The sequence below is a fragment of the Apium graveolens genome, chromosome 3, assembly GCF_009905375.1.
Source record: "Apium graveolens cultivar Ventura chromosome 3, ASM990537v1, whole genome shotgun sequence".
Taxonomy (NCBI): domain Eukaryota; kingdom Viridiplantae; phylum Streptophyta; class Magnoliopsida; order Apiales; family Apiaceae; genus Apium; species Apium graveolens.
In genome coordinates this window covers 279,946,568-279,974,432 of record NC_133649.1, presented here as the reverse complement: position 1 = coordinate 279,974,432, position 27,865 = coordinate 279,946,568, and the positions used below count along the sequence as shown (strand labels likewise).

General features: G+C 33.5%; 2 protein-coding genes across 3 annotated transcripts; one reads left to right on the top strand and one right to left on the bottom strand.

The window, feature by feature from the left end:
* The first annotated feature begins 9,863 nt into the window (after positions 1–9,863).
* Positions 9,864–14,009, top strand: LOC141713437 (endoglucanase 10-like). The gene is made up of 6 exons (XM_074516864.1): positions 9,864–10,318; positions 10,654–10,937; positions 11,677–12,114; positions 12,627–12,768; positions 13,233–13,399; positions 13,503–14,009. The coding sequence occupies exons 1-6, from the start codon at positions 10,108–10,110 to the stop codon at positions 13,833–13,835; spliced, it is 1,575 nt and encodes a 524-aa protein (XP_074372965.1). The 5' UTR covers positions 9,864–10,107; the 3' UTR covers positions 13,836–14,009.
* Positions 14,010–14,278: 269 nt separating this feature from the next.
* Positions 14,279–26,041, bottom strand: LOC141713436 (5'-3' exoribonuclease 3). 2 transcript variants are annotated; one of them, XM_074516863.1, is made up of 23 exons: positions 25,509–26,041; positions 24,937–25,039; positions 24,763–24,839; positions 24,486–24,677; positions 24,222–24,341; positions 23,888–23,950; positions 23,473–23,616; positions 23,203–23,367; positions 22,406–22,483; positions 22,195–22,281; positions 21,607–21,855; positions 21,250–21,345; positions 20,518–20,613; positions 19,915–19,985; positions 18,548–18,676; positions 18,378–18,454; positions 18,246–18,286; positions 18,051–18,125; positions 17,774–17,931; positions 15,806–15,910; positions 15,633–15,708; positions 15,229–15,308; positions 14,279–15,106 (listed from the first exon to the last, which is right to left on the bottom strand). In XM_074516863.1, the coding sequence occupies exons 1-23, from the start codon at positions 25,710–25,712 to the stop codon at positions 14,539–14,541; spliced, it is 3,054 nt and encodes a 1,017-aa protein (XP_074372964.1). In that variant the 5' UTR covers positions 25,713–26,041; the 3' UTR covers positions 14,279–14,538. The 2 variants fall into 2 exon arrangements, with proteins under 2 accessions (XP_074372964.1, XP_074372963.1); XM_074516862.1 differs by having other exon boundaries at positions 14,279–15,136; positions 25,509–26,040.
* Positions 26,042–27,865: the final 1,824 nt, after the last annotated feature.

Here is a 27,865-nt window from a genome sequence, read left to right as displayed (position 1 = left end):
AACACTTGTCGAACGACAGATTTCCGATGGTACAAGATATCGTGAAGCTTCTTGGATCTTTAGGTTAAGGAGGTAGTTTCTGTTGCAGCACAACATTGCACTCTTCCGTTAGAGCAAAGGTTTCCAACTCCTCAAGTTTTAGCTTCCGAGATAGAATACCCTTCATGAACTTAGCGTAGCTCGGCATCTGTTCTAGAGCTTCAGCAAAAGGTATGTTGATATGCAGCTTCTTGAAAACCTCCAAAAATTTAGCAAACTGCTTGTCGAACTTATACTTTTGAAGCCGTTTAGGAAATGACGGAGGTGGGTAGACCTGTTTATCCCCTGTATTACCCTCAGGAGGATTTCTTTCAACAACTTTCTTCTTCGGTTCCACCTCGGCATCCTTCTGCACAATTTTTTCAGCTACAATCACATTTTCTAAAATTGGCAAGGGTGCAGACGCACCTATATTGTGGGCAGAATTTTCAAACTCTTCATCTTGCTGAATTTCAGGGCTTGCGACCTTTCCAGACCTTTCCAGCGTCTTGCTGGGTTTCTGTTAAATGAGTGCGGCCGCTCCCAAGAGTAGCGCGGTCGCCCTGAGCTTATGGAAAAACTGATTTTTTTTCTGTTTTCTTGACTTCACTTGCTGGTTTCTTTCGTGCAATCGAACGAGGCTCCATCCTAACACTCTTTTAACATATAAACAATATAAAATCCATTCCTTCATTCGAATATGCCCTAAAATGAAAAATACAACAAAAACACATCAAAAACACAAATAACTTGAGTACAAAATACCAATTCGAGACTTTACGAAGCATTCTAAGTGAATATAAATGCCACTTATCAGTCCATCACATATTTCTTCTGGGAAACAAAGAACCCATAAGCATCCCTGGTTATTTCTAAACCCAGAAAGTAACTTACTTTGCCCAGATCCTTCATGTGGAAAGAATGAGACAATATGGATTTGAGTTTAGCGATATCATCGATGCAATTTCCAGCCAACAATAGGTCATCCACATAGATCAAAATCATAGTGATAGCAAGGGAAGAAGTATACGTGGACAAGCTTTAATCACTCTTAGATTGTATATAGCCACCATCCAACAGTTTCTCAGTCAGCTTACTAAACCACTGTCGTGGAGCTTGACGCAGACCATACAACGATTTTTTAATTTTGCAGACTAGATTGGTGAGCACACGACCATCAAAATTAACACTAACTCGAGAGTCAAAGCCACTGCAACCTTGAGGGAAAGTCATATAGACATATTCAAGTAAATTCCCATGAAGGAAGATAGGCGTTAGTAACGTCCATTTGAAACACAAACCAATCATATATGGATGAGACAGCTAACAAGGAACGAACAATTGACATTTTTACCACAGGAGCGAATGTCTCTGAAAAATTCACCTCATATTGTTGCTTGCAACGAAGAATGACCAGCCTGATCTTGTATCTCTCAACCGAACTATCAAGTTTATACTTGGTTTTGTAAAGTCATTTACAACCTATGGCAGTTTTACCCGGTGGAAGGGGCACTATGTACCACGTACCATTCTGTTCAAGGGCATACATTTCATCATTCATAGCCTGGACCCAGTGAGAATGCTGAACATCAGGTTTAAAATATACAGGATCTGGACTAGTTTTCAAGACAGCTTGGAAGCAACGAAAATCAGACGAGGTGAAAACATTAGCAGTATTAGCAATGTATGTAGATTGAGTTAGATTAGCATTGTAATCAGTAAGCCACACTGGAGGTTTACTATGCCTGGAGGAACGATGAGGCAAAGTTTCATGAACCTGGTCTTCTGGAGCTACAGGTTCTGAATAATCAGCAGTAACTGGGCTAGACGAAAAAATAGTGTCGTCATCGAGAACAACAGGTATATGAGATGTATTAGATAGAGACACATGTAGAAGTTTGCTATATGTTTGGAAAGAAGCAGAGTTTAAGGGAAAAATATGCTCGTGAAACTGAGCATCTTGAGACACAAAAATAAGTCGTGTAGATAAATCCAAAACTCTGTAACCTTTCTTTGTAGGAGCATACCTCACAAAGACATCAGCAACAGCCCGTGGAGCAAACTTATCAGTGGTGGGAGTGGAGGGAGAAGCAAATGTAAGACAACCAAAGGATTTTAACTCATCATAGTCTACTGGTTCATTCATCAATATCTCATAAGGCGTTTTAAAACCAAGAGCACTAGTAGACAGCCTATTGATAATATAAACAACAGTCATAACAAACTCCCCCCAGAAACTGGTTTCCAAACTAGATTGAAACTTTAAAGCCCGAGCAATTTCCGGTATTTGACGATGCTTCCGTTTTACCCTTGAATTTTGTTAAGGCCTATGAGGACACGAGGTTTGATGTTTGATCCCGTATTTAGAGTAAAAACGTTTTCAATACTGATCATCAAACTCGGGTGCATTGTCCGAACGGATCACTTAAATGGACTTTTGAAACTTAGTATGAACAAACTTATAAAAGGTTTTGAACTTGCTCTAAAAATCTGATTTATGCTCCATTAAGAACCAAGACATTCGTGTACAGTCATCCACATGAGTCAAAAAATAACGATAGTTATCTCGAGTACTAACCCGATAAGGACCCAATGTATCCAAGTGAACCAGCTCAAATGCAGTTAAAATAAGGCAGCTTAATAAACTTGCCAAGAGGACAGGTAACACACACTAAAGAGAGCTCATTAATCTGAGACTTAACTGTAGATATATGTTGCATAGTTGAAGAAGGCTCTAATATCAAATTGACTTTCACTACTATATAGTAGAGACTCACAAAATTTAGAGAGAAGTAGACTTAACAAATAATTTATTTCATTATGTATAAAATGAGAATACACTGCCGAGTTTATACATCATGCTCTGTAACAGAATCTAACAGAATGTTCTATCATGTAATATCTAATTTGACCTTACTAAATATTATGAAATACTAGTTATGCCCTTATGCAATTATTGTACTCTTTACGGACCCTGGCCATATAACATTTTGATATAGCTTTCAGGACTTAACATAAACAACTTACCCTCACGACCTAGTTCTTGGTGTAATGGTTGATGGGGCTCAAATCCAATCGATCAAGCATACATAAATTTATATAAACTTTTAAAAATGATCATAAACGATCAATCAAAATCATCTATTTGTCCCTGAAAAAATAAAAATTCATTTATTTGTCAATTATTTATAAAATTTTATAGGAAAAAGTTTTATCTCGCCATCAATTTTTTAAAAATAGACCTATAAAATCGAATTGCAATTGTATTACTATAAAAACACTACAAATCATCTTTCAACAGAAAATTAATTAATTAATAATAATACAGATTATAATGAACAAACCTCCGTAAAAATGAAACATATGAAATCTTAATTTTTTTAGTTTTTTATTCTTTTTGTTAACCAAATATATGAACTCAATTATAAATTTACATTTAGCAATTGTATATGTGCTTCATATAATTCACAAATACATAAAAATATATTATTTTTATTCAGTTAAATCTGGATACATGAACTTAACGATAAATTACAAAATTTTAAATTATTATAAATGTAAATTTTGATTAATCATTTCGATTGATTCTCGTTTTCCGTGTCGGTCATGGACTATAGTTTTATCCATTAATACAAAATTTTCACTTTTTACCACACAATTTTAACCAATAAATCATGAAAAAACTCAACTTTAACAAAAAAAATGCATAAGGTATTTTTTCAACGTAACGGCTAGTCAGTGACACGAGAAACGAGGAGTACTGCACTTTCTTGTCTGAAGAACGCTTTTCAATTTTTCTTTGGTAGGTTGTCTTCTTCGATTTTTATTTATTTATTTATTTGGTGTTATTAAATTTTATTAGGTAAATTGTCAAAATGTTTTCTTTTTATCTTTTTTAATTTTATTATATTGTGAAAATATTTGTAAATAAAATTGCAATAAAAATCAATCAAATGCAATTTTCTTTTTCATTTTAAAAAAATAATAGAAGTTGTTTTAATTATATTTAAGCGGTGCAACTTTTTTTTATCATAAATAACCCGCAGCCGCTACCATTCGGGACGGTACAACTTGGAATGTAATGATTTTGGTTGGTTTGCATTGTAATATGGTTGCAATTCTTTTTCCGAAGATAACATTTTGTATTTTTTTAAAAAAATATTAAAATTTTTGTAAAATTTTGAAAGAAAGCCTTATTTTTGCGAAAACAGTTATGTAATAATTACTTATATTAAAGAGAAATTTTCTTTTTGTTATTTAAACAGGGTAACATTAATTTATCGTAGGTGTTAAAAGTTTTGCATGTGTAACAGTATTAAGATATCAGACTAAATTTTTACCTAATCAAGGACAATGCAAAAGGATGCAGCTAGGCAGTATTTTGTAAAATTTTAAATTTTGATATACCATATAAGAATTTTATCTTTAAATAATTATAAACGTTTTAGGGTTAATCCTACATAAACTAGCACTTTAGCTAGAAATAGTTATTGTCGAACGTGTTAGAATAATTTTTAGCCCCGTCAATCCTACGTGTAGTCTGGGTAAATTTAAAAAATAAAAATTTTAATATTAGATATCGTCCCTCATTTTAAAAATTCTAATAAATTAATATATATATATATGACTAACGATTATAGTATTTATATTTAAATTTAATAACAATATAATTTTAATAACATCCGGTATCATTGATGTAAATTACTCCCAGTTAACTTGACTGAGATTCATTTACGGGCTATCATAATATTTTATTATGTCAAATAGTAAGTATTATCGTAATGAAAAATTACGGGAGTTATATCCCTTTCAACAATTGTAGGGAAAATCGTATCATATTTAAAATATTAACGCAACTCATACGTTTAATGCTGTTGGATTAACCGGAAAAATTTAGAATCCGTACTAACCCATTTAATTCGATTACTTTTTTTTTAACCCACTCAAATGATAGGAATTTTTCGTAATCAATTTGATGGGTCAAAATTCTGTAGGCCTGCGTTACACAAAGGAGAGAGTAGGCAGTTAAATCAGGGGACAAGAGGTCTTAAGACTAGACTAGAGTAGGGCACTACTAGGCAGGCAAGAGTCCAGGAATGCATGATAGCAGCGTTGAAATGAACAAAGGGGAAGATGGTCCGATCGAATGTCCACCATCACCATGTGCATGTGCTTACAATACATGAATCATCATCACCTCCCTCCCTTGGTTGTTGTTGGTTTATTTGTCATGTATCAACTACCATTGGGTGTGTGATCTTTCTTTTGTTATGTACCTACACTTTTCGTGTTTCTCTCCATCCTTGTATAATACTCCCTCCCACTTGTTATCGTTTATGGGAGAGTGTCTGACACGTACTCCCTCCCAATTGTTATCGTTTCTGGGAGAGTATCCGACACGTATTTTAAGATCAAGAAAAATTATAGTTTTTTACCTTTTTTTAAAGATTTTATTATTCTGAATAAAAATTTAAACATTCTATTTTTATTCAGAAAAATATTTTTTTTTAAAAAAGATTTAAAATTATACTTTTTATTCATCTTAAAATGCATGCCGAACACTATGCTACAAACGATAACAATTGATTACTACTGTATAAAATATGCTTAATAAACCAATCTTGAATCATTGTGATCCTCCAAAGGTGACCGTAATCATCACCCATCCATAATCCCCTTTTAATAACGGTTGGTCACCCTTTGATGCATAATCTTTTTGTACCGCATTAAGGGTCTGTTTGGCTGATGACTTATTTATAAGCCAACTTATAACTTAGACTCGTAATAATTTATAGAGATTGTTTGTCGATCCAATTTATAAGTCAAATTTATAATTTATAAGTTGATAAGCTGAATGTTAGTAACGACCTATTTTTTATTAACTTATTTTCATTTTTTTATTTTTTTTAATAAATGTAATATTAAAATTTTATGTTTTTAAATATTTTTATAATTTAAAATTCAAGAATTAAGAAAATTGTATTAAAAAATTATTTATCATTAACATTAACATTGTATACTATAAAGTGATAACTAACAAAACTTTATCATCATAATTCTTTAATTAGAAAACTTGATTAAAGGCTGTTCTCACTCAACTTACCTACCTGAGGTCAAGATATTTTAAACGCTTAATTTTAAAAGACTACATGATGATTTGGTAAATTTTAAAATAAATATCTTTTAACTTAAAATCAATAAATAACTTAAAAGTGATAAATAGATGAATACTTATAATTTATGTAAGTGTTGGGTTAATTTTACTTATAAGTCAGATTTTTTTTAACTTAATGAACTAAAATAAATAATTTTTAAATATTATTATCTTAGTTCATGACTTTTAAATTAACTTAACATTTAAAAACATATATTTGAAAACTAAAATTAGTAAAAAATTGAAAAATCAAAATAAGTTGAGAAAAAGTACGTTGTTACTAACATTCACTGTTACAGATTTCGGAAATCGGAATTATTCGGTTGATGTACTGATTTGTGATTTATCGGACGATTTTTAAAAAATCGGATAATTTATCAGCGATTTATCGGAAATCGGTCAAATCGGAAAAATAATTTTGACCGATTTTTGAGTAATTTATCGGCGATTTTTGAAAAATCAGTCTATTTCTATAAAAAAAGCTAATATTCAACTTATCGGCTTATAAATTGTACATTCTACTTACAAGTGCGACAAATAGTCCTAAGCACGTGCAGAAACAGGCCGTACATACTACATACATTTTGCTTTTCCAAGTTTGGGTGGCTTCTTTTCATTTTTAGTTTCCTTTTTGAAGAAGTTGTAAATCATAAGCGAAAGATATACTCGGGCCCAAGTTAATGCCAACATGAAATTCAAATGTATTGGGCCGGACTAGCTACTAGCGGTTAACTATTCGAAAATGCATGAAAAGAAATGCCCTCTGCAGCTCTGCTTAATTGTTTATTGTCATTTTGCTTGAAAAATAAATCCAAGAGACCATCTAAATATAATCTGTCAAGCGCAAAATTTAAACGGAGCCATTGATCTTGATCAAATCACAGTTATCATTCTTCCCTGTTTTTTTTGTATAATTTTACTTTTACACAACAAAAATTTCAACATTTTGTCGAAAGACTGGTTTTTTCGTTCAAGTAATTGCACTAGTAACACAGTTAGCAAATTGTGTGTATAAATGTAAGTGTATCACAAAGAAGAAGATGAAATATTGTAGTTGCAAAGTTTGATACTGAATCAACAAACTGCAAAGTTTGGTACATCACCGGGATTTATAGCAAGTCCAGTGAAACACGACGATACTAACAGAATGCAAAGACATACCAAGGCCATACTACAAACTAAGCCCATACATGCAATGTCTCAAGCTACTTATTTATCTGTGAACACATGGCCTTTTGTATATTTGCTCTATGTTGCAACTTGCATCTTTGACTTTGTAGTCTGTACTGATCATAGCACTGTTGGATTAGCATTCCAGAATTCTATGAATCTTATATATATAGACAATTCCGTAAGTGGATCACTCGGTATTTATTTCTATAATTGTTACAATATTAAAGTTACAATGATTATTAGCTGTACATGATTTATATTACCATGTTTGCAGTCGGAAAGATAGAAAGCTGAACACCAGCATGCATGTTTCCCTTATCTTCCTCTTACTGACGCTTTCTTTAGCTTCTTCTTGGCATTTGGCAGTATTTCTGCCAAAGTTATTCTCTGGAGCCAGGTTCTCAGTGAAGTTACTATACCAAGTATTTTGTTTTCCAAAATATGACACTAAGTCTGTTGGATATGACCTGTGCAACTCCTTGTGGTGGCTTGGTTGAGCATATTTGCCATCAGCCCTCGAGTCTGCAAGTAAATGCATAGTTTCTTTAAATGGGACGATCTTTAATCCTGGTTGCGTCAGGCTTAGGTGGCACATGTAACCTGTTTGTGGTGATCAGAACAATATGAAGCCAAATGCCCATCTGAAAGGATATTAACTCCAGTAAACTGAAAGAGATGTAACCCGTTCGATCAAACCTGCTCCAACATGAATCATATTGAACAACATAATTTTGATTGATTGAAGTTATCAATTTGTAGTAACCTATGTATAGAAATTGATTCTTCAATCAGTTGTTAAAGCCAAGGTTAGTTAGTCTAACTCATCATGTATGTGATTATAAATTTTCTCATTAGAAAAATTGTTATTTCTGTTCCCCAGCTGAATCTGCTCAACGACAGGGTCATCGAAAATTTGATCAAGAGATGTTGGCCACCTTGTCCTTGATCTATCTTGTCCGGGGTTTAGGTTGCTGTTCGGCAACTAATATTTCCATCTGCAGCCTGCAGGTACAGCACTATGATAAGAAATTGTGTACCATTTAGCATAGGATCACACTCGGTACATGCTGGACAGGCACTAACTTGTTAACAAGGATCAATATGCTTTCCAATGCTTTTACTGGAAACACTGATCAGCATTCAGGATGCTATCATAATAACAGTATTAATCTTTGTTCATTATTAAAGAAGACAACAATATACATAACCAAAATATTAAGTGATGGTAAATCAAATGGTGTCATTTGAACATCTGATTTCCTTTTACATAAGAAATATATCGATGAAATTGTTATGTCTTATTTAATTGCCTCTTTTGATTAAAAATAAAAAGTACTGATAGGTTGTTGATGTGTCAAACTTCAAGCACATTTCTTTTTCAAACACTTCATATTTTATGGCATAATTGATTAAAAATAAAAAAGTATTGATAGATTTGTATACGGTTCTTTGCTCATATATTATAAATGATATCAAAATTTTGTATAACTAAGTGTAAATATATTGGAGTGTTTGTGGGCTCGACAAATATATCTACCTATAAGATATGGTGTTTATCTTATGTGGATAAAAATAATAGTATAATAGTGTTTGAAAATTTTATAAAATGTATAACAAAAATAGCTCTTTTGAATGAATTTATTGTTCCAAAAAAATAAAAGTGTTTAAATTTTTTATAAAATATATAACAAAATACTAGTTTTTTTGAACTTATTTGTGGTGCACTCTTATTCTTATTAGTATCGACATGACATGTTACGATTTCCAAAAATAGCAAGACCTCGTAACAACAAACTGGGGGACACAGGATCTTCATAGTTACTACTAATAAAGCAGGAGATTAGTGTATAATATAAGATGATTTGTCGTTTTCAGTGTGGGACTGAGTCTTGGTTCTTAACAACCCGCCCTTTCCCTTCACAAATGGTTGGCTTAGTTACGCAGTAACCAGCTCATCCTTCTTACGTTACCCCCTCAATTATCTCTCTTTTCCAACTAATACACGACTACAATAGTAATACCCCCTCCAACACTCACTTAACAATTGACAAAGGCTATTTTTGTAAAAAACCTCAACTGGATCACCGACACCCACAAATTTACTCTCATGTCAAGCCAAGGATTCATCACCACCAAAACTAAAAAGAGAAAAACTCACCTCGATTAATTCAGCGGGTTGAGATCGAGAATTTTATGAACTTATCATCACCCAACATTCAATATTCAATTTTAAACAAATGCTTAAATTCAAGAAAGAGTCTGTGTATGTGAAATGTTATGCTAGCTCTTTTTGAATTTTCGGATTTAAACCGGTCCGGAATTCCAGTGAAGCGGACAGCTGGTTAAAAACTTAAAAAAGACAAAACAAACCTCATTACAATTTACAACATAAACCAAAAAGTGACAAATGTCTTTTTCGTTTTTTAACACAAATCTCACCACATCTAAGCTTCTGTCGGTGCGTTCCATTTTATTTTGTTCATTTTCTCTTCTATTCAATTTCACTAAAATTACTGCCACAGAACACAAAACAGGACTAGTTATGCACTTCTATACTTGCATTTTTACCACTGGCCCTCCATTCATGAGTTATTGAAGTAGCCCCCTTCACTTTTATCATCATCTTTTGTACTATTTTGCCTGCCATTGGTAGATGCAAATTCATTCTACTTGTTGTTTGCTATAAAGTTTGTATTTTTCCAACTGGGTTTTTCAAATCTTGAAGATCTGAGGTATTTTCAGGTCTTTAAAGTGTTGATTTAATGGGTGAGCGCAAGAAATCAAGAGGGTTAGTGGGGTGGTTCATTGTGCTCATAGTGTTGGCTGTGATTGGTGTTGCTATTTGGTTAACTGTTCGAAAGAAGACCAATCATTCTGATTCTGTTCCTTCTGTTCCAGATTCTCCTGGAGCTATTAATTCTAAATATTCTGATGCCCTTAAAGTTGCTTTGCAGTTTTTCGATGTGCAGAAGTGTATGTTGATTCTTTCTCTCTTTTGGTTCATTTGTTGTTAATGTATGTTATTGTTGTGAGTTACATTGTTGTCTAGATTGCAATTAAGAAGATCTGTATCGTTTTCGTATCGAGTTTTTATGTGCTTAGCATTTGCATTCCCAAAACTAGGCTCAATTCAAGATCCTAATAAATGCAGAACCTATTTTAATGTTCTGTTAACTGTGTGAATTGTGATCGTTTATTAGGAGACTAATCCTGTAGTTCCTTGTTGATAACAATGTTGCTTCCTTACTGGAGGATACTTGTATGGACAGGATTCTGAATTTCTAATATTGATGTTTTGGTTTTTGCAGCGGGGAAGTTGGTTGATAATCAAATTAAGTGGAGGGGAGACTCGGGTCTTACTGATGGGAAGGAAGCAGGAGTGGATCTCTCGAAAGGAATGTATGATGCTGGGGATCATATGAAGTTTGGATTTCCTATGGCATATACTGCAACAGTTCTGTCATGGAGTATTCTTGAGTATGGGGACCAGATGAAAGCCGTGGATATGCTGGAATCTGCTAAAGATTCACTCAAGTGGATCACTGACTACCTAATGAATGCTCATGCTTCAGATGATGTGCTATATGTGCAGGTTAGTCTTATCATTCTACATATACTAATTAAATTTTTATACAAGAAAGTCGTTCCAGTGGACACGTCAAACTAAATGTTCTTGCCACCAATAGGTTCTTTGTTCTTAAAGTATGCACATACTGAATTATACTTGTATACAGATTATCACCTTAGCGTGTTTGTACATAATCAAGACTGTAGTTGGTGCTTGGGGACTTGATTCTTTAAGATGTCAGTATCCACAAAAATGCATATGCTGGTAGTCGGTTGGGAATGTTAGTTGGTACTCCTGACGTTGAAAATACATGTCTACTTTTAAAAAATTAGCATGTTAAGAAAGGTGGATGTTGATAAAGAATTTGTATTTGTATCAATTTTAATTGTATTAATTGAAAATAATGTGGGAGAGGGTTGATCTTGAAAATATGAATTATAGAAATGTGAAAAAGAGTTGATTTTTGAAATATAAACTAGAGGGTAGTGTTTGAAAATCATTTAAAAAGTTACATTGAAAGTTGAAGTGGACAACTAATTTGAAACAATTTTTTTTAAAAATCTGTACAGATTGCTAAGGATTTGTTTTATTGTATTTGTCATTTTGTCTACATATCAAATAACAAAATCTTGGTTTATATCGTGAATAACCACTTGAGGATATGAATCATAGGCTTTATATATTAGGCTTTATACTGGATACACCTACTTCACTATTTGTATATGCCTCTCTATTTTAATGGACTCTTTTAACCTTTTGGAAGGTGGGAGATCCAGATGCAGACCATAAATGTTGGGACAGGCCTGAAGACATGACAGAGAAAAGGCCTGTTGCACAGGTGAACTCTTCTGCCCCAGGATCAGATGTTGCAGCAGAAACTGCAGCTGCACTGGCATCTGCATCTTTAGTGTTTAGATCGAGTGACTCCACATATTCAAGCTCACTTCTTAAGCATGCTCAACAACTATTCAATTTTGCGGATAAAAATCGAGGTTTATACAGCATGAGCATTCCCCAAGTCCAAACATACTACAATTCGACGGGTTATGGAGATGAGCTTTTGTGGGCAGCTGGTTGGCTCTATCATGCAACAGGGGATAAATCTTATGTTGAATATGTGACTGGTGAGAATGGAGAATCCTTCGCTAGGTGGGGAAATCCAACCTGGTTCAGTTGGGATGACAAACTACCTGGAGTTCATGTATATTTCTATCTTATTAGTCAGAATGCTTTCATTAGTTTTTCAGCTACCTCCTTAAAATTATTAGTTGTCCCTCCACTATATATTTTGATTTCATTAATATTTAGCATTGCAAATAATTTATTGATGAGGTACAGCTTTTAAAAAATTCTATATTGCCAACAGCAGAAGCCCTTGCAAAAAGATAGCATTGTTATGATTGTTAAGGAAACAGCAGGACATGGTTAACGATGCATTCCAAGTATAACTGCTTCTAATTTTGTTATGCGTTTTTTTAATGTAAGTATTACAAATCTCTACGTTCCTGCTTGCGTAGCTTGGAGGGAAATAAACAATCTTTATTGATTCCCTTTCGACATTATTAAGTAGGCCGGTTGCTATTGCATGGTTAGGGTTGCCTATTGACTCTAAAATATTAGGCTACTACTTTTAAATACGAAAATGATGCACACTTGCAAACTATAACTCTATTCTTTAGTGGGTAAGGGTGACTGACCTCTGAATTTGTGCAGGTTTTATTATCCAGGGTAAACTTTTTCCCTTTAAAAGGCACCCCTGACTCTGCAAACCTCCACAATTACAGAAAAACTGCCAAGGCCATTATGTGTAACGTCCTGCCAAAGTCTCCAAGCGTTACATCCAGCAAAACAGATAGTAAGATTCCTTATAAGATTGTTTTCCATGTTCCATTTGTCCTGTTTTTCCTTTCTACTTATACAGCTGCTGCATTTAAATTTCCGTTCTCATTTTCTCGCATACATGCATGCTGATGCAGAATATTTGTGTATGAAATTTTAAGTGTATGAAATTTTAATTGTTCTGGGCAATGGATATATATATATATACAAGTGGAATAAGATGTCCTGGAACCTGGGATGGTAAAGAGGGGTATCTCCACTGTACAAAGTCAAGAATACCGAGTATGGTCTGATACAATTAGACCTTAGAATGCATATAAATCTATTCTTGTTTACTTCGTACATATACTTTACTGTATCATCCAATTATCCTTTCTGAGCGACAATGGATGATGCTAGGAGAGTTCATACTTTTGTTTACTAGTACGTCAGTAGTGCTTTTCACTCATCGCTCATCAAAGTTTTGGAATGTGAATACAGGTGGCTTATTATGGATTTCTGAATGGAACGCTTTGCAGCATCCCGTGGCTTCAGCATTCTTAGCTCTAGTTTTCAGTGATTACATGCTTTCATCACGGACTCCAAAAATATCTTGCGATGGACGTTCCTTTTCACCTTTAGATCTTCGGAAGTTTGCAATGTCACAGGTATGTTTGTTTCATCAACAGATGCATAGACACTTGTGCATAGGAATAAAAATATTTTTTACTAAACCAAAACATAGCATAACTCTGAAACTGTTCTTGCAAGGCTGATTATGTCTTGGGGGACAATCCACTGAAGATGAGCTATCTTGTGGGATACGGGGATAAGTTCCCACAGTATGTACATCATAGAGGAGCCTCAATTCCAGCTGATGAATCGCCAAGTTGCTCCAAGGGCTGGAAGTGGCTCGACTCAACAGAACCCAATCCGAACGTTGCAGTTGGAGCAGTGGTCGGTGGACCTTTCCGGAATGAAACCTTTGTGGATTCAAGGAACAATACAATGCAAGTGGAACCAAGCACATACAACAGTGCAGTTATGGTTGCACTTTTGTCTGGTTTAGTTGCCACTTCTTCAGTGGTCCAATCCTTCACATAAAGCTTTGGTCATTCATAATTTTTTCATACTCCTTTATTTAATTAGTTTTTTATGCAGTCTGTGTTTATACGGTTCGAGTATTCTGTAAGCATAAACTGGTCAATTAAACCTCATTTATTAGAGATTGTGCTCGAGTGATTTAAGTCTTTAATATAATATATATACTTTCAAGAAGTATTGCGCCTCTACGTAGCTAAAATAGAGAGGGAAAGAGGATTAAAAAGGGAATTTATCAAATATACACATGTTTTTTAACTTATTTACAAAAATACGATCACAGTCACAGAAGATTAATCGAATTTCAATAAGAGCTTGCAAATGTTACAGTTAAGGTTACAACGTATTTTTTAAAAAAAAACCAAAAAAAGTTGTCACTGAGAATGGCTTTAAATATGATTGCAACTAGTTTTACAAAATCAAGGAAACAAGCATATAAAACAAGCTAAAATTTTTAAACTATATTTTTATTAAGAAGTCGGCCGAAGCAATTCACATCAGCAATCCGCCCATCAATCGCACTATTATCGTAGAGAACGTTTACATGCTTTGTAGATTACAACACTAATTTACAATAATTGTTTTTAACACATTGAATAAATGAATTCATTCAAAACTACTATAATTTGTTTACAAATACCCAAGAATAATAAGTTTAATTTTACAACAATCTGACTATGACGGCTCTTGCTCAGAACCACCCATGTTAATAATGACTGCCAGGCCCAGACGATGGAGGCCTTCCACTTGTTCCTTTGTCTAATGCTGAGAACTTATTGCCATGAGGTTGGGGACGTACATAATCTCTGCCTCCTCTTGGGTTTCCTGTAGGAGGGCCACCACTCTGGTGGTGATTATAATTGCCGCCACCACGCGATTGATAGCTTCCACGATTATTGTATCCACCTTGCTGATAGAAAGGGGCACCAGCTGAATTTGGTGTCGGTCCTCGGATTGCTTGGAGAGGGCCACGTGGTTGATATGCATATCCAGTTTGATGTGATCCTTGAGGGTAATATCCTTGTGGCGGATAACCCCTGTTACTATCCAACTGAGGATGATGCTGATTGTGAGGATGGCGTGTAGATGATGAAGCATATGGTTGCTTATACCTATGTCCCTGGCCATGGCGTCCATTAGTTTGGTTGGAAGGAAATGCTGGGCCATGTGAAGTGGCATATGGAGGACGGGCATAGTGATTTCCATTAGCATTTCTGTCTGTCTTCATCTGTAAGCTATTTTCTACAAGCCGATGTGCAGCATCACCTAGCTGCCTGCCAGAGACGGCTCCTTGGTGGTTATTTCTGAGAGGTTATATACAGACCACGAAGCTACTCAGAGTAAATAAATATGAACAAGTACACCAACCACTAGATTACAAGTGAAGTCCTAGTACCTTCTGTTTTCCCAGGGCTTCCTCCCAGAATCTTCATGCCACAGAGCAGGATCCGGCGTCAGATCCCCGATCGTGACGGTCTGCATAATAAAATGATGCCACAAAATAGATGAAGCACAAAATGGCATCAAAATAGATATGCCTTACACTAGAACACGTAAAGGGAGAAAGCGATAGATGTCCTGTTTAATAAAGTTCAATCCCTACCCCCCCCCCCCCAAAAAAAAACAAGCACACTCCAGCTATTAGAATTTTTAAAATTCATCAAGCTTTAATGGATTACAGAAGGCGAAGGCTTACGGAACATAATCTCAGAAATAATAATACAAAATGAAGCATGACTACAAACGAAGAAATTTTATTCACAAACGAAAATGCTTTGACTAGTCAATGTAAAAATGTACCTTCTTTGGGAAATTAACTCCTTCAGGAGGATGTGCAATATGATTATGATCATCAGGAAGCCTATAAATAGCACATCTGAAAGCAAACCAGAAGAGGTATATTTAGAATAAGCATAAATTGTTTGAAACCAAGTTATTAACCCAGACATTTCTTTCTTGTTTAAAAAACGCACATCACTTGATTGTCCATAATATCCTCCATCCCCTCAACTGGTGATCTGAAAATTGGGGGGCACGGTTCCCCACAGCAAAGAGATATATAACCATTCATCCCGCCGCTGCAAGTAGCACTGAATCAATCAGAGAAATCCAAATAGATCTATGTAGTTATTCTAGCAGCAAAAACATTCCCCATATAAAGTCAAGAGTAAATTGCATTTTGCAACCCCTACCTTTCATTGAATAACAAAACTATATACTTACTTTCAAAAATACAGTTTGCAACCCCTAACTTTAGACATCAAATACAATATGCATCCCTTTAATCATTTTGTTAAAAATATTTATATTGTGGATGGTAAAATTGAAATTCAGCAAAATATTTAAATAATAATTTTAATTTTTTAAATTAAACTAAAATTTAGAATTTCAAATTATAAAAACAATATTAATGTCAATTATTTTATTACTCAGAATAATTTTTAAAATTTTAAAATATAGATATATTTAGAAACTTTATGATTATATATATAAACATATATTTTGCTTAATAAAATATTTTAAGTATTTAGCATTATGATTAATTTAGAGTATTACTAATAAAAAATAGCTATAATTTTTTTCATGTAAAAAATGTATTAAAATAAATATTTTTAATTAATGTGAAATTTTAATTATTAATATTAACATCTCAATTTCAATTTTATAACCGCAAGGGATGCATGTTGTAGTTGATATTGAAAGTTAAGGGTTGCAAACTGTATTTTGCAAAGTAGGTATACTGTTTTGATCTTAAATGAAATGTGGGGGTTGCAAAGTGCAATTAACTCTAAAGTCAAAAATAAAAGCATCCATGTTCCAGCCTCTTTTTTTCTTTCTACTGTGAAAAGTGGGGGGGCACAAAGTGATGCAGTACAAACAATGAATCAATTAAAATAATAAATATAATTGATAACCACAGAAAACCCACAAATCCTAAGGTGATCCAACTGCAGAACCAGAGTAAGATCAATAAAAAGAACAAGGAAGAGGTTGTTAGGATCGTAACCAATAAAAAGAAAGAGAACAATCTCAATTCAACTAATCAATTATCAATCAATGTCTTCTAATTATAATATATTACATCTGTGTATAGGAAAAAAATACCTAAAACCTAACTATCAAGTAAAATTCTAATAACATGGAAACCAGTAATATAGGAAACAAATTCTTGTCTTACTCTACTAAGATAATCTAGAACGTTCTTATTAACCTATTTGACTATATAATATCACAATAAATTAGAATTACTCTTATTCATAAACAATAACACATAATAAATACAAATTAATATTTATATTCCATAGTCCGCATCACAAATTTTTTTTAACTGGAAACACAACCAGACCCATGAACTAATCTCTAGTACACATGGTGCAGGGAATTATAAGGAGAATTACAGAACAATAGTGATGCAGGACAAAATTTGAAAAGCAATAATCAAACAAAGATTTATCACTAAGCAATAAATTATATGATTCTCAAGAATAAAATCAATATTATTCATGACAGAAGTGTATAAAGCCCAAGGCAAGAGTTCCATTTCAATTTACTCTAACTTTTAATGGAGTAACTAAGACTGGAAAACCCCTGAATCAAAAAGTTAACAAAAACTGAACTTTAGACGGAGTAATCCACATATAAGTTCAAATTTATGGACCTTCATGCCTGAATACAAGTAATGTTCACTTGTTCGGTAATCATTACTCATTAGTTGAACAGAAGATCTTAATGCCATTATGTCAATTTACTATGTTAGTCTACTTCAATAGTTTGGACTATAGGAAAACATTAAAAAAGATTTTGTAAAGACCTCTTTATAAGAAGAAGTTAACACAGTTATTCTGCAGAAAACACAATACCCTTTTATTACTAGAGAATCTCACTTGTATGTACACACAAATGGAAGGATAACAGAATGTAACAGAAACCAATATGTATACCTGGCCCCTGGATCAAGTTGCTCCTTTATTTGCGTTCGTTCTTTTTCATCCAACTGCTTACAACGATCATCGAGAGAATATATGTAAGGAGATATAGGATGAGATAGTGCCACAAAAAGCATGTCATACATTCTACTGTTTCTCCGAACTTCTTCGTCCTGCCCAAACAACATAACATTTTATTTAGTTCAAAAAGTGGTGGTGATGATGACGATGATTATAAATATACAACAGTCTGATAACTGGAAATGTTTAAAGAAACATAATGGTTCCATACCGTTAATGTATCTTCAACTTTTGCAACCTCTGCAAGAAGACGGGCCTCATCAATGAAAGGCAATTTGGCGATACCCTAAAAAAGTAAATCCGGAAGAAAACTATGTCAAAAAAACTCTCATTTAAAATCATGGAAAAAAGCAACCACGGTATTTAGTCCATATCAACACTGCAAACATAATATCAGTTATCATACCTGCCAAGCAAATCTCTTGCCATTCATATCCACTTCGAAATCTGATATATGGACAGCAGTAGTAAGCTTCATGAAATAGAATAATTTGAAGCACATGGAACAATTTGCTAAAAATATGCTGCAGCAACCTACCAGCCGGATAAAAATCGATGATTGGTGAGTCTGAATCTGTCATCAGTTTTCTGTACTGCTGAGGAAGTGCGTGGGAGCTGCAAGTGAAGATAAGTTAGCATCTTACAATGTGTGGGTGATTGTGTAAGGTTCAGGAAGTTGGGAAGAAGAAAATAGGCAAAAGGTGTAACCTGGCAGCAGGAAAGACTCCCAACAGCTGATTAAATGGTTTGAATGGAGATCCTAGTTCAAATTTAATATTCAACTGCCCAAGGTCTTTGAGATCAGAAGCAAATGGAGCATAATGGTAGGGATAAAACCTGCAACCCACAATTAGACCTATAATTACAACATACGATGATTGATGACCATTTAAAAAAGAGAAACATATTAAAAATATTTGTTCCTTTCTTTGATTAAACTTGACATTTCTTACTACTATGACAGAAACCTACCTAGAGAATTAGAAACCCTGCAATAATTTAATCAACTTTTAGTTAAACGATAAAGACCTCAATATGCATTACTTGTTTAATCTCTTAGCTTGGAGAACAAGGTAATAATATAAATATTTTTAAAATAATTACAAGTTACAACTGAATGATTAAGATCAATATGAGTAGTAGTGTACTACTTACTCTAATCCTAAGTTTCTGCTCTGGTATATGGACTTACATTTTCCATTTTATGCCAAGTAATACGTATTTACATATATCCTGTTTAAGTACTTGAGCTTTCACATGTCAAATTAATTACCACATCAACAATTTATATGTAGAAGTGATGGCAAAATCCTCACGAATAGATACAGAAGTGGGGATAGGTGAAGAGATTGAGTACACTAAATAAAATTAGGCCAATAGAACAATCCTCGACTTAATGAAGTACTATATATATATCAAATTCCCATCATTATACTAATTCATTCTTTCCATACGCCAAAATAAAATTTTAATTTTCTATTAAAAAAGCTCATGCTATTTTCTATAAAGACGGAACATAAGATTATGGATGTCTGAAATGACTCGCTCGTAACTTTATCAAGCCATAAGAGGAACTGAGGTGGGCGTAAAGAAATGACTTTTAAAAAAATTATAATGAAGTATGACCACATTACCTTACCGACCGAGTATTTTAATTACAATAGGCTCGTGAAATAGTTTGGATATATTTTAATCAGAATAGGTCCCGAAATTTAAAATAATTTGGCCCTTAATATGTGTACATATTACATTTTGGCCCAAATAATAAAAGCTATGTAAATTAGCCCGAGTATCGTAACAACCGATCAAATACTAATTTTTTAATGTTTGGCACAGGTTATAAGATAGTTCCTACTAATAAGAAAAAAAAAGTTAAAGCAGTAAAAACACACGACAAAATAAAAACCGATGTTTAATAAAATTTTAAAAAAAAATAGTCTTGGTTCATGATTTTCTGAAATTTAACAAAATTTTGAAACCTCATAAAATGTAAGGAAGGCAAGTAGTAACTTATGTATTGTACATATATTAATTAATATTACATAGATAATGTAAAAAACATGATGATACAATACCATTGCCAGGAACAAACTCCCTCGTAGTAATAATGCATAACCCAGCACAAACCTTCAGTATAACTTGATACCTACAAAAAAATACATCAAACTCTTAAAGGCTGTTGAATAAAATTAAAAAAGAACGGCTAAAATATTGTAGAGCATCTGCCACGAAATTAGCACTGAACAAAACTGTATGATATATATTTAATGTCATCCATCTCTATAATTTAATGTGAAAATTCAAAAACTTTAACAATAACTTTATAGGATAATTTTAGATGCAATTACATTATTGACATATTTTATAGTATAATTAACTCAATAATCCTGTAAAAAACTTCCAGTAACTAGCATTTAAGTTTACATATAAGTTTATAAACAAAATACACATGTATATATATATATAAGTTTTTGCCTTCAAATTATTATTCGTTTAGGCAGTGATTTTGTGCCTTCATTGCTTCTAAAAAGATAATAAATTACATACAAAACATATGCTAGAATAAATTTCATTATTTAGGAATATTTATAAAAGAGAAACTTAAAAGATGAAGAAAGCAGCACTTAATTTATTGATAGGTTAGAAATCAAGAAAGAGACAAATATTAAATAACTTACAACATCTTTGCGAATTCTATCAAGTTCCTCGATTGTGTTTGCAGAAAACTTTTCTTCATAATACCTCTCCTTCCAACCTGGCTCTCCCAGTTTTACCTGACAAGAGTAAACTAGAAATTTAATTTCACCTGTTAACTGTTAGTGGCAGCAAGGACATTATACAAGTCTAATAAATAAATATAATACGATAACTAAGAGATTCTACTCTCCAAATTAAAAACAAAGATACTAGGGTTCAAGCATGAAGGGTGTGCATTTGGTGCAGGAGTTCATACATTTTAGAAATAGTGATTCGGGTGCAATAGAAATTACTACCTAATTCATTAAAATGTATAAGCTAACGATCAAATCAGGGGTCAACTATAAGAATTTTGAACCAATTTCACCTTATATGTTTGTTAAATTAAGGACTCATATTTGCTCGTTCTGCCACAGAAGTCATTTGTTTTTTTCCAGCTGCTGGGCACGACTTCATTTTTAATTATAAGATATGAGTTTCTTTTTAACAGAATGTTCTTATGAGTTTCTTTTTAACAGAATGTTCTTCTGGTAAATTACATAATATTTTCTAAAAAAGGAGTTGTTTTCTGCATGAACCAATCCTTTTCTCATTCTCATAAAAAAACATTTCCTTCGAAATATTACTAAATAGCAATAAGAAGTGTCATCTGAAACTTTTGTATAGACAACTATTTACAAGGTTAAGAACTACTTCTGCCTGTTTGTTTATACCTTGTCTTCCTCAGGATTCTCAGAGTTGAAAGCATCAGATTTTTCACGAAGAATCCCCTTTAACTTTGTTTTCAGTTCTTCTTTGTTTTCAGATGCCTGAAGGAATAGTGAATTAACAATAGTACAAGAAGCATTAAACATTTAAGTCTTTAAGCATGTAGGATATAAAAAGGAAAGTTTATAAGCAAGAACGTGCCAACAATATAAGGAAACCATAATCATATTCATTTTGATCAGTAGTGAAGTTCAGCACACAAGTGCTGCATTATAGGGCAGTCACCTCAGATGTAACACAAGATGAGAGTTGCAGAACGGCAGAAGAAATTCATACAACTGACCATGTAGAGATAAATGTACCTCTTTTCCAAGTTCATTCTCGGCTTCAACAAGGGCAGCACCAATAGTGGCCTCAGAAGACGTCCGTGCAACTTTTGAGGGTCGCTGGTTACTGGATTGTGATTGCTGATATGGTGAAGGTGCATGACCTGAGGCAAGACGAGAACCTTGAAACCTAGCAACTGGAACCATTTCAGGTTTTATTTGTGGCTCAGCATCATCTCCTCTTTTAACTTGAGCTTTATCACGCTTGACTCTCTCAGCTTGTCGCTGAACAAAAGGTAACATAATGAAATTGGCTTTAGAGAAGTAGACTGGCATAAAAATGCCTAGGGTCAATAGAATTCTCAAATCATATATAGAACCAAAAAAACCAGATAAGTTGATAAATCACTGTCCCGGTTTTATTTATTGTCCTAAAGCCAAATTGCATTTCCCATAGGCAAACAAATTCGCAATGGGGACATTGGAGTGATGGCTTTGAGTATAATTTACTCAACATAGAGTTTAGCACTATCTTGTATACACAGGTAGAAAGAAAATATTCTAAAATTCCAAATATGCACATCTAAAAGTAACATCTACTAGAGATAGCTATCTTTTATACACCTGATGCAACCGAGCTCTTTTACTGAAAATTTTGTCTTCATATGCTCCCACAGCTTGAATGTAACGCTCCACCCTGCTCAAGTTTGGCTAAGAAAGAAAAAAAAAATATCTGAATCAAAATACTGATACATAAATATATATCTTCGTAAAATTATTGAGAAGTAGAAGTTAGTCTAGAGAAACTTGACCAAAAGATCACCAAATTACATACCTTGCTTCCATCAGTCAAATAACCACCTAAAGCTCGGAATTCTTTCTTGTAAACAGCCAAAAGAAGATTAATTGCGCCCTACGTAGCAGAAATAAAAAAAAGGAGGACAAGAGGAGAAGATACTTAAAAATATTGAGAATTCATTAACATAGATAGTGACCGACTTCACAAAAGAACTGATTAACTGAACATAATTTGCAGAAGAAGCATAGTTCAAATCCAAACCTCATATTAATATATATATATGTAAATATATATATATATATATATATTATATATATATTAATACTAAATTTATAAGTTTTAAATGTATGAATATCCAGTTATTCTATCAAATAATGACCATCACAATACGTGTCGCCTCGTCAACCAGTAATAATTAAATCAAGAACTATATACTCCTCTGCACATATTAGATTTATCAATATGCATTGGTTCCGATAGCCTTGTTACCTTTTATCTTTAACTAAATAACATGATTCTGGAGTTTATAATTCTACATACTTCTGGCAGGTGTTCTAAGCTCTTTCCAACTCACAATTCACACAGTAATAATACATATTTTCCAACAGCATTAGTTTAAGTGTCACCAACTATCATTGCATGGAAATCCTCATCAGACTTAATATTCATTAACGTCAGCTAGCCAAAGTTTCACATACTCAATTCCAGTGAAGTTCTCTAACTACAGCTATTTGTTTCTGAACATAGATATAAGATTCATGTTACATTAAAATATTAAAATCGAATTTAACAACTGCTAAAAAAACACTGATAAATGAAAGAATATAACAAACCTCACGGATCTCAAGTGTAGGCATGTGTGGTAAAAAATCATTGCCAACAAAGAAACACATGAAGATGAAATCATCAACGATGCACTCAAAATTAATCTCAAAAGGAACGTTCGGAATCCTCATCTCATATTCCAAATACTCCCTAAGAATCCAAATGTGGAGAAACTGCAACATATACAGGGCCAGTAACTTAAAAAGAATGGGGAAAAGCGCCAAATACTACTGGAATAAGTTCTTTTTTGTTATCCCCAAGTATGATTCAAAACTAACCTGGTACGGTTTTTTAGGCACAATTTCACCTTTTTCATCAAATTCACCAGACTTTCTTTTAGCCTTTCCTTGGCATTCTGCTGCCATGTGGCCCATTTGACCGCAAAGGAAACACTTGTTTTCCTGTCCCGGAGTGAATACAACCTAGCAATTATGTTAGGCAAAAAGATCAATAAGGCCTAATATTAAATAACAAAAAACAACATTGCACTTTGCACTTTGCGAATCAAACCAATATATAAACTTATTTTTAACCAAATACATAAAGAAGAAAGGTAATTAACATTGCACAAGGGAAAGATATTTACATTTGAGAAAGATGTTTAAGGAAGACAATGATTTGACTTATCCAAGTGCAAGTTGATATGCATGGAAGTCTAAGACTATAACTGTTGACAGAGAATCATATACTAACCTCCCTGAGGATCGAAAAATGAATTTCATGTGTTGCCAGAGCCAACATGATGAGATCTGCATCCTGGCATGCATCATAACCACGATAACAATTAATAAACATAGTTCACTATATGGCAGTTGATAACATATTTTACTTGTACCTTATAAGAGTAGCATTTTAATTATATAGACGTTATTTTCCCTTTTTATGCGTGGTTCTCTTTATGCTTGGTTGTGTGGTGTTTTTTATTGTGCAGTTTTAAAAAAACATTTTTGGAATTTGCCCGTTCAATGGAATGGATTGCAAGAAAAGTCAAGAATATTTCCGTCGCTAGATAAATCAAAAGACTTACCAAACCATACAGGCAGTGGCGTGTATTTGGATCATAACCAGGAAGATTTCTTTGAAGACGAATGTAGGACATTATTTTGTGCTCCCCTTCACCAGGAACATTTGCATCAGAAAGTATGACCTTCAAAAGAACAGACGAGTTTAGAAACATATGGAACAATACTGTTCAAAAATAAACATTTTTTTACAACTGGAAAAACGCAAGCTAAAGTGAAATTCTAAGAAATATGATGTATTTATAGAGGGGATTTTAAAACTAGGCTACCTTAACAGACTTCCATCCAGGGTCACTGTTAAGTCTTAGATGGATATAGTACTGTAGAGCAATTGACAAAACTGCCATAAACTCAGTTCCGGGTGTAATAACATTAGAATCACAAACTTGAGAATCCTGTTTTGGGGGAAGCTTTCTGCCTTCCTTCTCAAACTCCTCTCGTAATCTTTCCTCTTCAGCTGCCTACAATAAAAAAAAGAAAGTCAAACTGGATCCAGAAGGTTTTAAGTAACACATAGTGTGCATTTTAGATGCAAAAGGTGCCCACCGCATCTGCTGCATCTTTGGCTGCCCTAAAACGCCTAGATCGTTGCTGGTTCATTTTCGCCCTTGGGGCAACACCATCTGTAACAGTTTTCAGAACATTAATACCACAGGGCAAACAAAACAAGCATGCAGACAAAAGATATTAAAAAATTTCCATGAAATCAAAATCACCCACCAATAGCCATGTAAAGGAGCTTACGAGGACGAACCATTACAAAAAGCCTATCGATGTAATCAAACATGCATTGAAACACCTCAACAAAGGAGGTCGGAGATGGCTGCAGTTCAATAGAAGAAATTAGTGTACAGAATATGGTCCAATAACACGGGAAGTACCAAAATTTGTATAATTGCACGCATATAGCATAACTAATTAAAAAAAATCCTTGCGCGCCTATAAGTTATCCACTCTCAAGAAAAAACAACAAGGATCTGAACCCAGCTTGTAATACAAAAACCTTAAGCTACCCCTTGAGCTTATCCGTTAAACCAACCAATTCATGCGGCTAACATAAAGTAAGTTGCTTGTATCTCCGTAAAACCTTATGTATGTGCTTATTAACAACATGAGCCTTGATTACTCAATTAATTTATACAATTCTACTTTTTATTGTTTAAAAATCACAAACGACGTGAAGGTCCAGTTTTTAAGTATATACATAGGTAAAATTTCAGCTACAATTACCAAAACAGAAAAAGATAGCAAATTGAGAAACAGAACTATATGAATTGGAATGAATTGATTACCCGATCCTCGGGGTGAAAACAGGGATGAATGATGCCATTCATATCGAGATAAAGATTATCGTATTCCAGAAGATTGGGATTCGGTTTAGAAGTGTCCACGGGAATCTTGATTCCTTCAATTTCAACAGCCTCTTCTTCAATTACATCAGCAACTACCATTGGATACTTCTCAGCTAACCACCTGTAGAATGCCGGAACTCCCATCTTTACCTAATACTCTCTCTCTCTCTCTCTCTCTCTCTCTCCCTCTCTCTCCCTCTCTCTCGCTCCCCCTCCCTCTCTCTCTCAATCTCTCCTCTGTCTAGAAATATCTCTCTCTCTCTCTCAATCTCTCCTCTGTCTAGAAATCTCTCTCCCTCTCTCTCCACTCTCGCTCTCTCTCTAATTTTTATGGAGCTAGAATAAATTTAAATAAAATTTAGTAATAGGGCGGGGCGGAAGCAGGATGATAGATCCTGGCTTAGATACCCAAATTAGGTCAGACCGTGCGGCGGCGGGCGGGAGTCCTGTACTTTTATTTATCTCAATTTCCCCATTCTTTCTTTCTTGTTATTTTTTTATTATAATTTTTTATTATAATGAGGGGTTTTATTCGATCGAGACATTCAGGTTTTGAAAAATATTTCAAGATTTGAATGTATTCGATTTCAATTATAAAAAAATTATTAAAATTTCGTAAGGATTGTCTGAGGGTTGGATTGGGTGTGTCATCCACAAAACCATAACTCAATCCATTTAATGTCCTTTTAAAAATTTCAATCAAATTAAAGTCCGGTTTTAATTTAATCAAGATTGAGGATCCATTTGGTATTGCTGTTATAAACAGCTAGAGCAGCTTTTTACTGAAAAACCGTCAGAAAGATGTTTGGTAATTTCTAAGGGGGTGTATTCAATTGGGATTTTGAAAGATTTTTATGGATTTCAGAAATCATGGGGTATTCAATTTGGATTTTAAATAATCCTTTAAAATCCGAAGGTATTCAACAAGTATTGAAAAAAGTCTTTTAAAATCTGAGTGTATTCAATTTAGATTTTAAAAAGTCAATCAAAATTTGGTGGTATTCAATTGAGATTTTAAAAAATCCATCAAAATCTAATGGTATTCAAAAGTCCATGTATTTTCTTTTATTTAAAAAAACTGTGGATTTTGATGGATTTGCTAGTACATTTTTAATATCTTGAAATCTCTTCAAAATACATGAGATTTTGATGGATTTCTAAAAAACTCCACAAAATCTGCAAGACTCTACAAGATTTTGGATCAACTCCATCAAAATCCACGAAGAATTGAAATCAACGAAAATCTTTTAAAATCCGTAGATTATTAACAATCCTTTAAAATCTGAAATGAATACACCCCCCTAAAAGTTGCTGTCTGAAAAAACGCTTTTGGTCAAAAAGCCACTGTTAGCAAAAACATGTCCCCCATGCTTTTCTAAAAAGCTGTTTTCAGCTTTTGCAGTAATTAGTTATCAGTTTCACTATTAAACCTTCTTAAAAATATTATTTTTATATATTATATCTCAAAATATGCATAAATTAAAAAAAAATACCAAACAATCATCTAATTTTCCTGACAGCATTTTTTCTCACAACACAACAGTTTTCAACAGCACTCCCAAACAGAGCCTGAAATTTAGGTCGGTTTAGGTCGGTTTAAATAAAAAAAATATTTTTATAATTTCTCATTTCAAATATTTGAAGTTAAAGTAAACTCTTATGTCAACATAATTAAATAAAAATGCGTTCATGTCATGTGTTATATTTAGATACAACTTCCAAATTGTATTCACTTAATAGAGAGGTGTTAATTTTGTTTACGGGGGTTGAATACAAAGATTTAACTATACATGTCATAAACATGGACTAATAAACATGGACTAATTTAAGCTTTCGACAATCATGTTATAAATATATAATAAAAATGGTATAAAATGTGCACAGAAGTAGTTATGAAATTATAAATCATGCAAACTTAATAATGAAATGTTTATACTAGACAAGAAACTTTTTTATGTTCACGTTATCTTTGGATTTCAGCCGGAGCTTGTATAATATGCTTAGAAACACACGCACCTCACATATATTAATTGTTAACGCAATCAAAGTTCCCGTATTTCCTTCCCAATAACACCTTGTTTTTATACATTCTGTTGAGAATTGACTAAGTCAAGAATCATGATCTGTCTAACAATCATGATATGATCAACTCCTGTGATATGATTATCCGTTGAAACTTCATTATCATAGTTAATATAAATAAATGATTATCCGTTGAAGTTACATCATTTATCTGTTGATTAGGCTATCCGTCGAGAATGACTTGGATGGCAAGTCAGGACTGCGAGATAAATCAG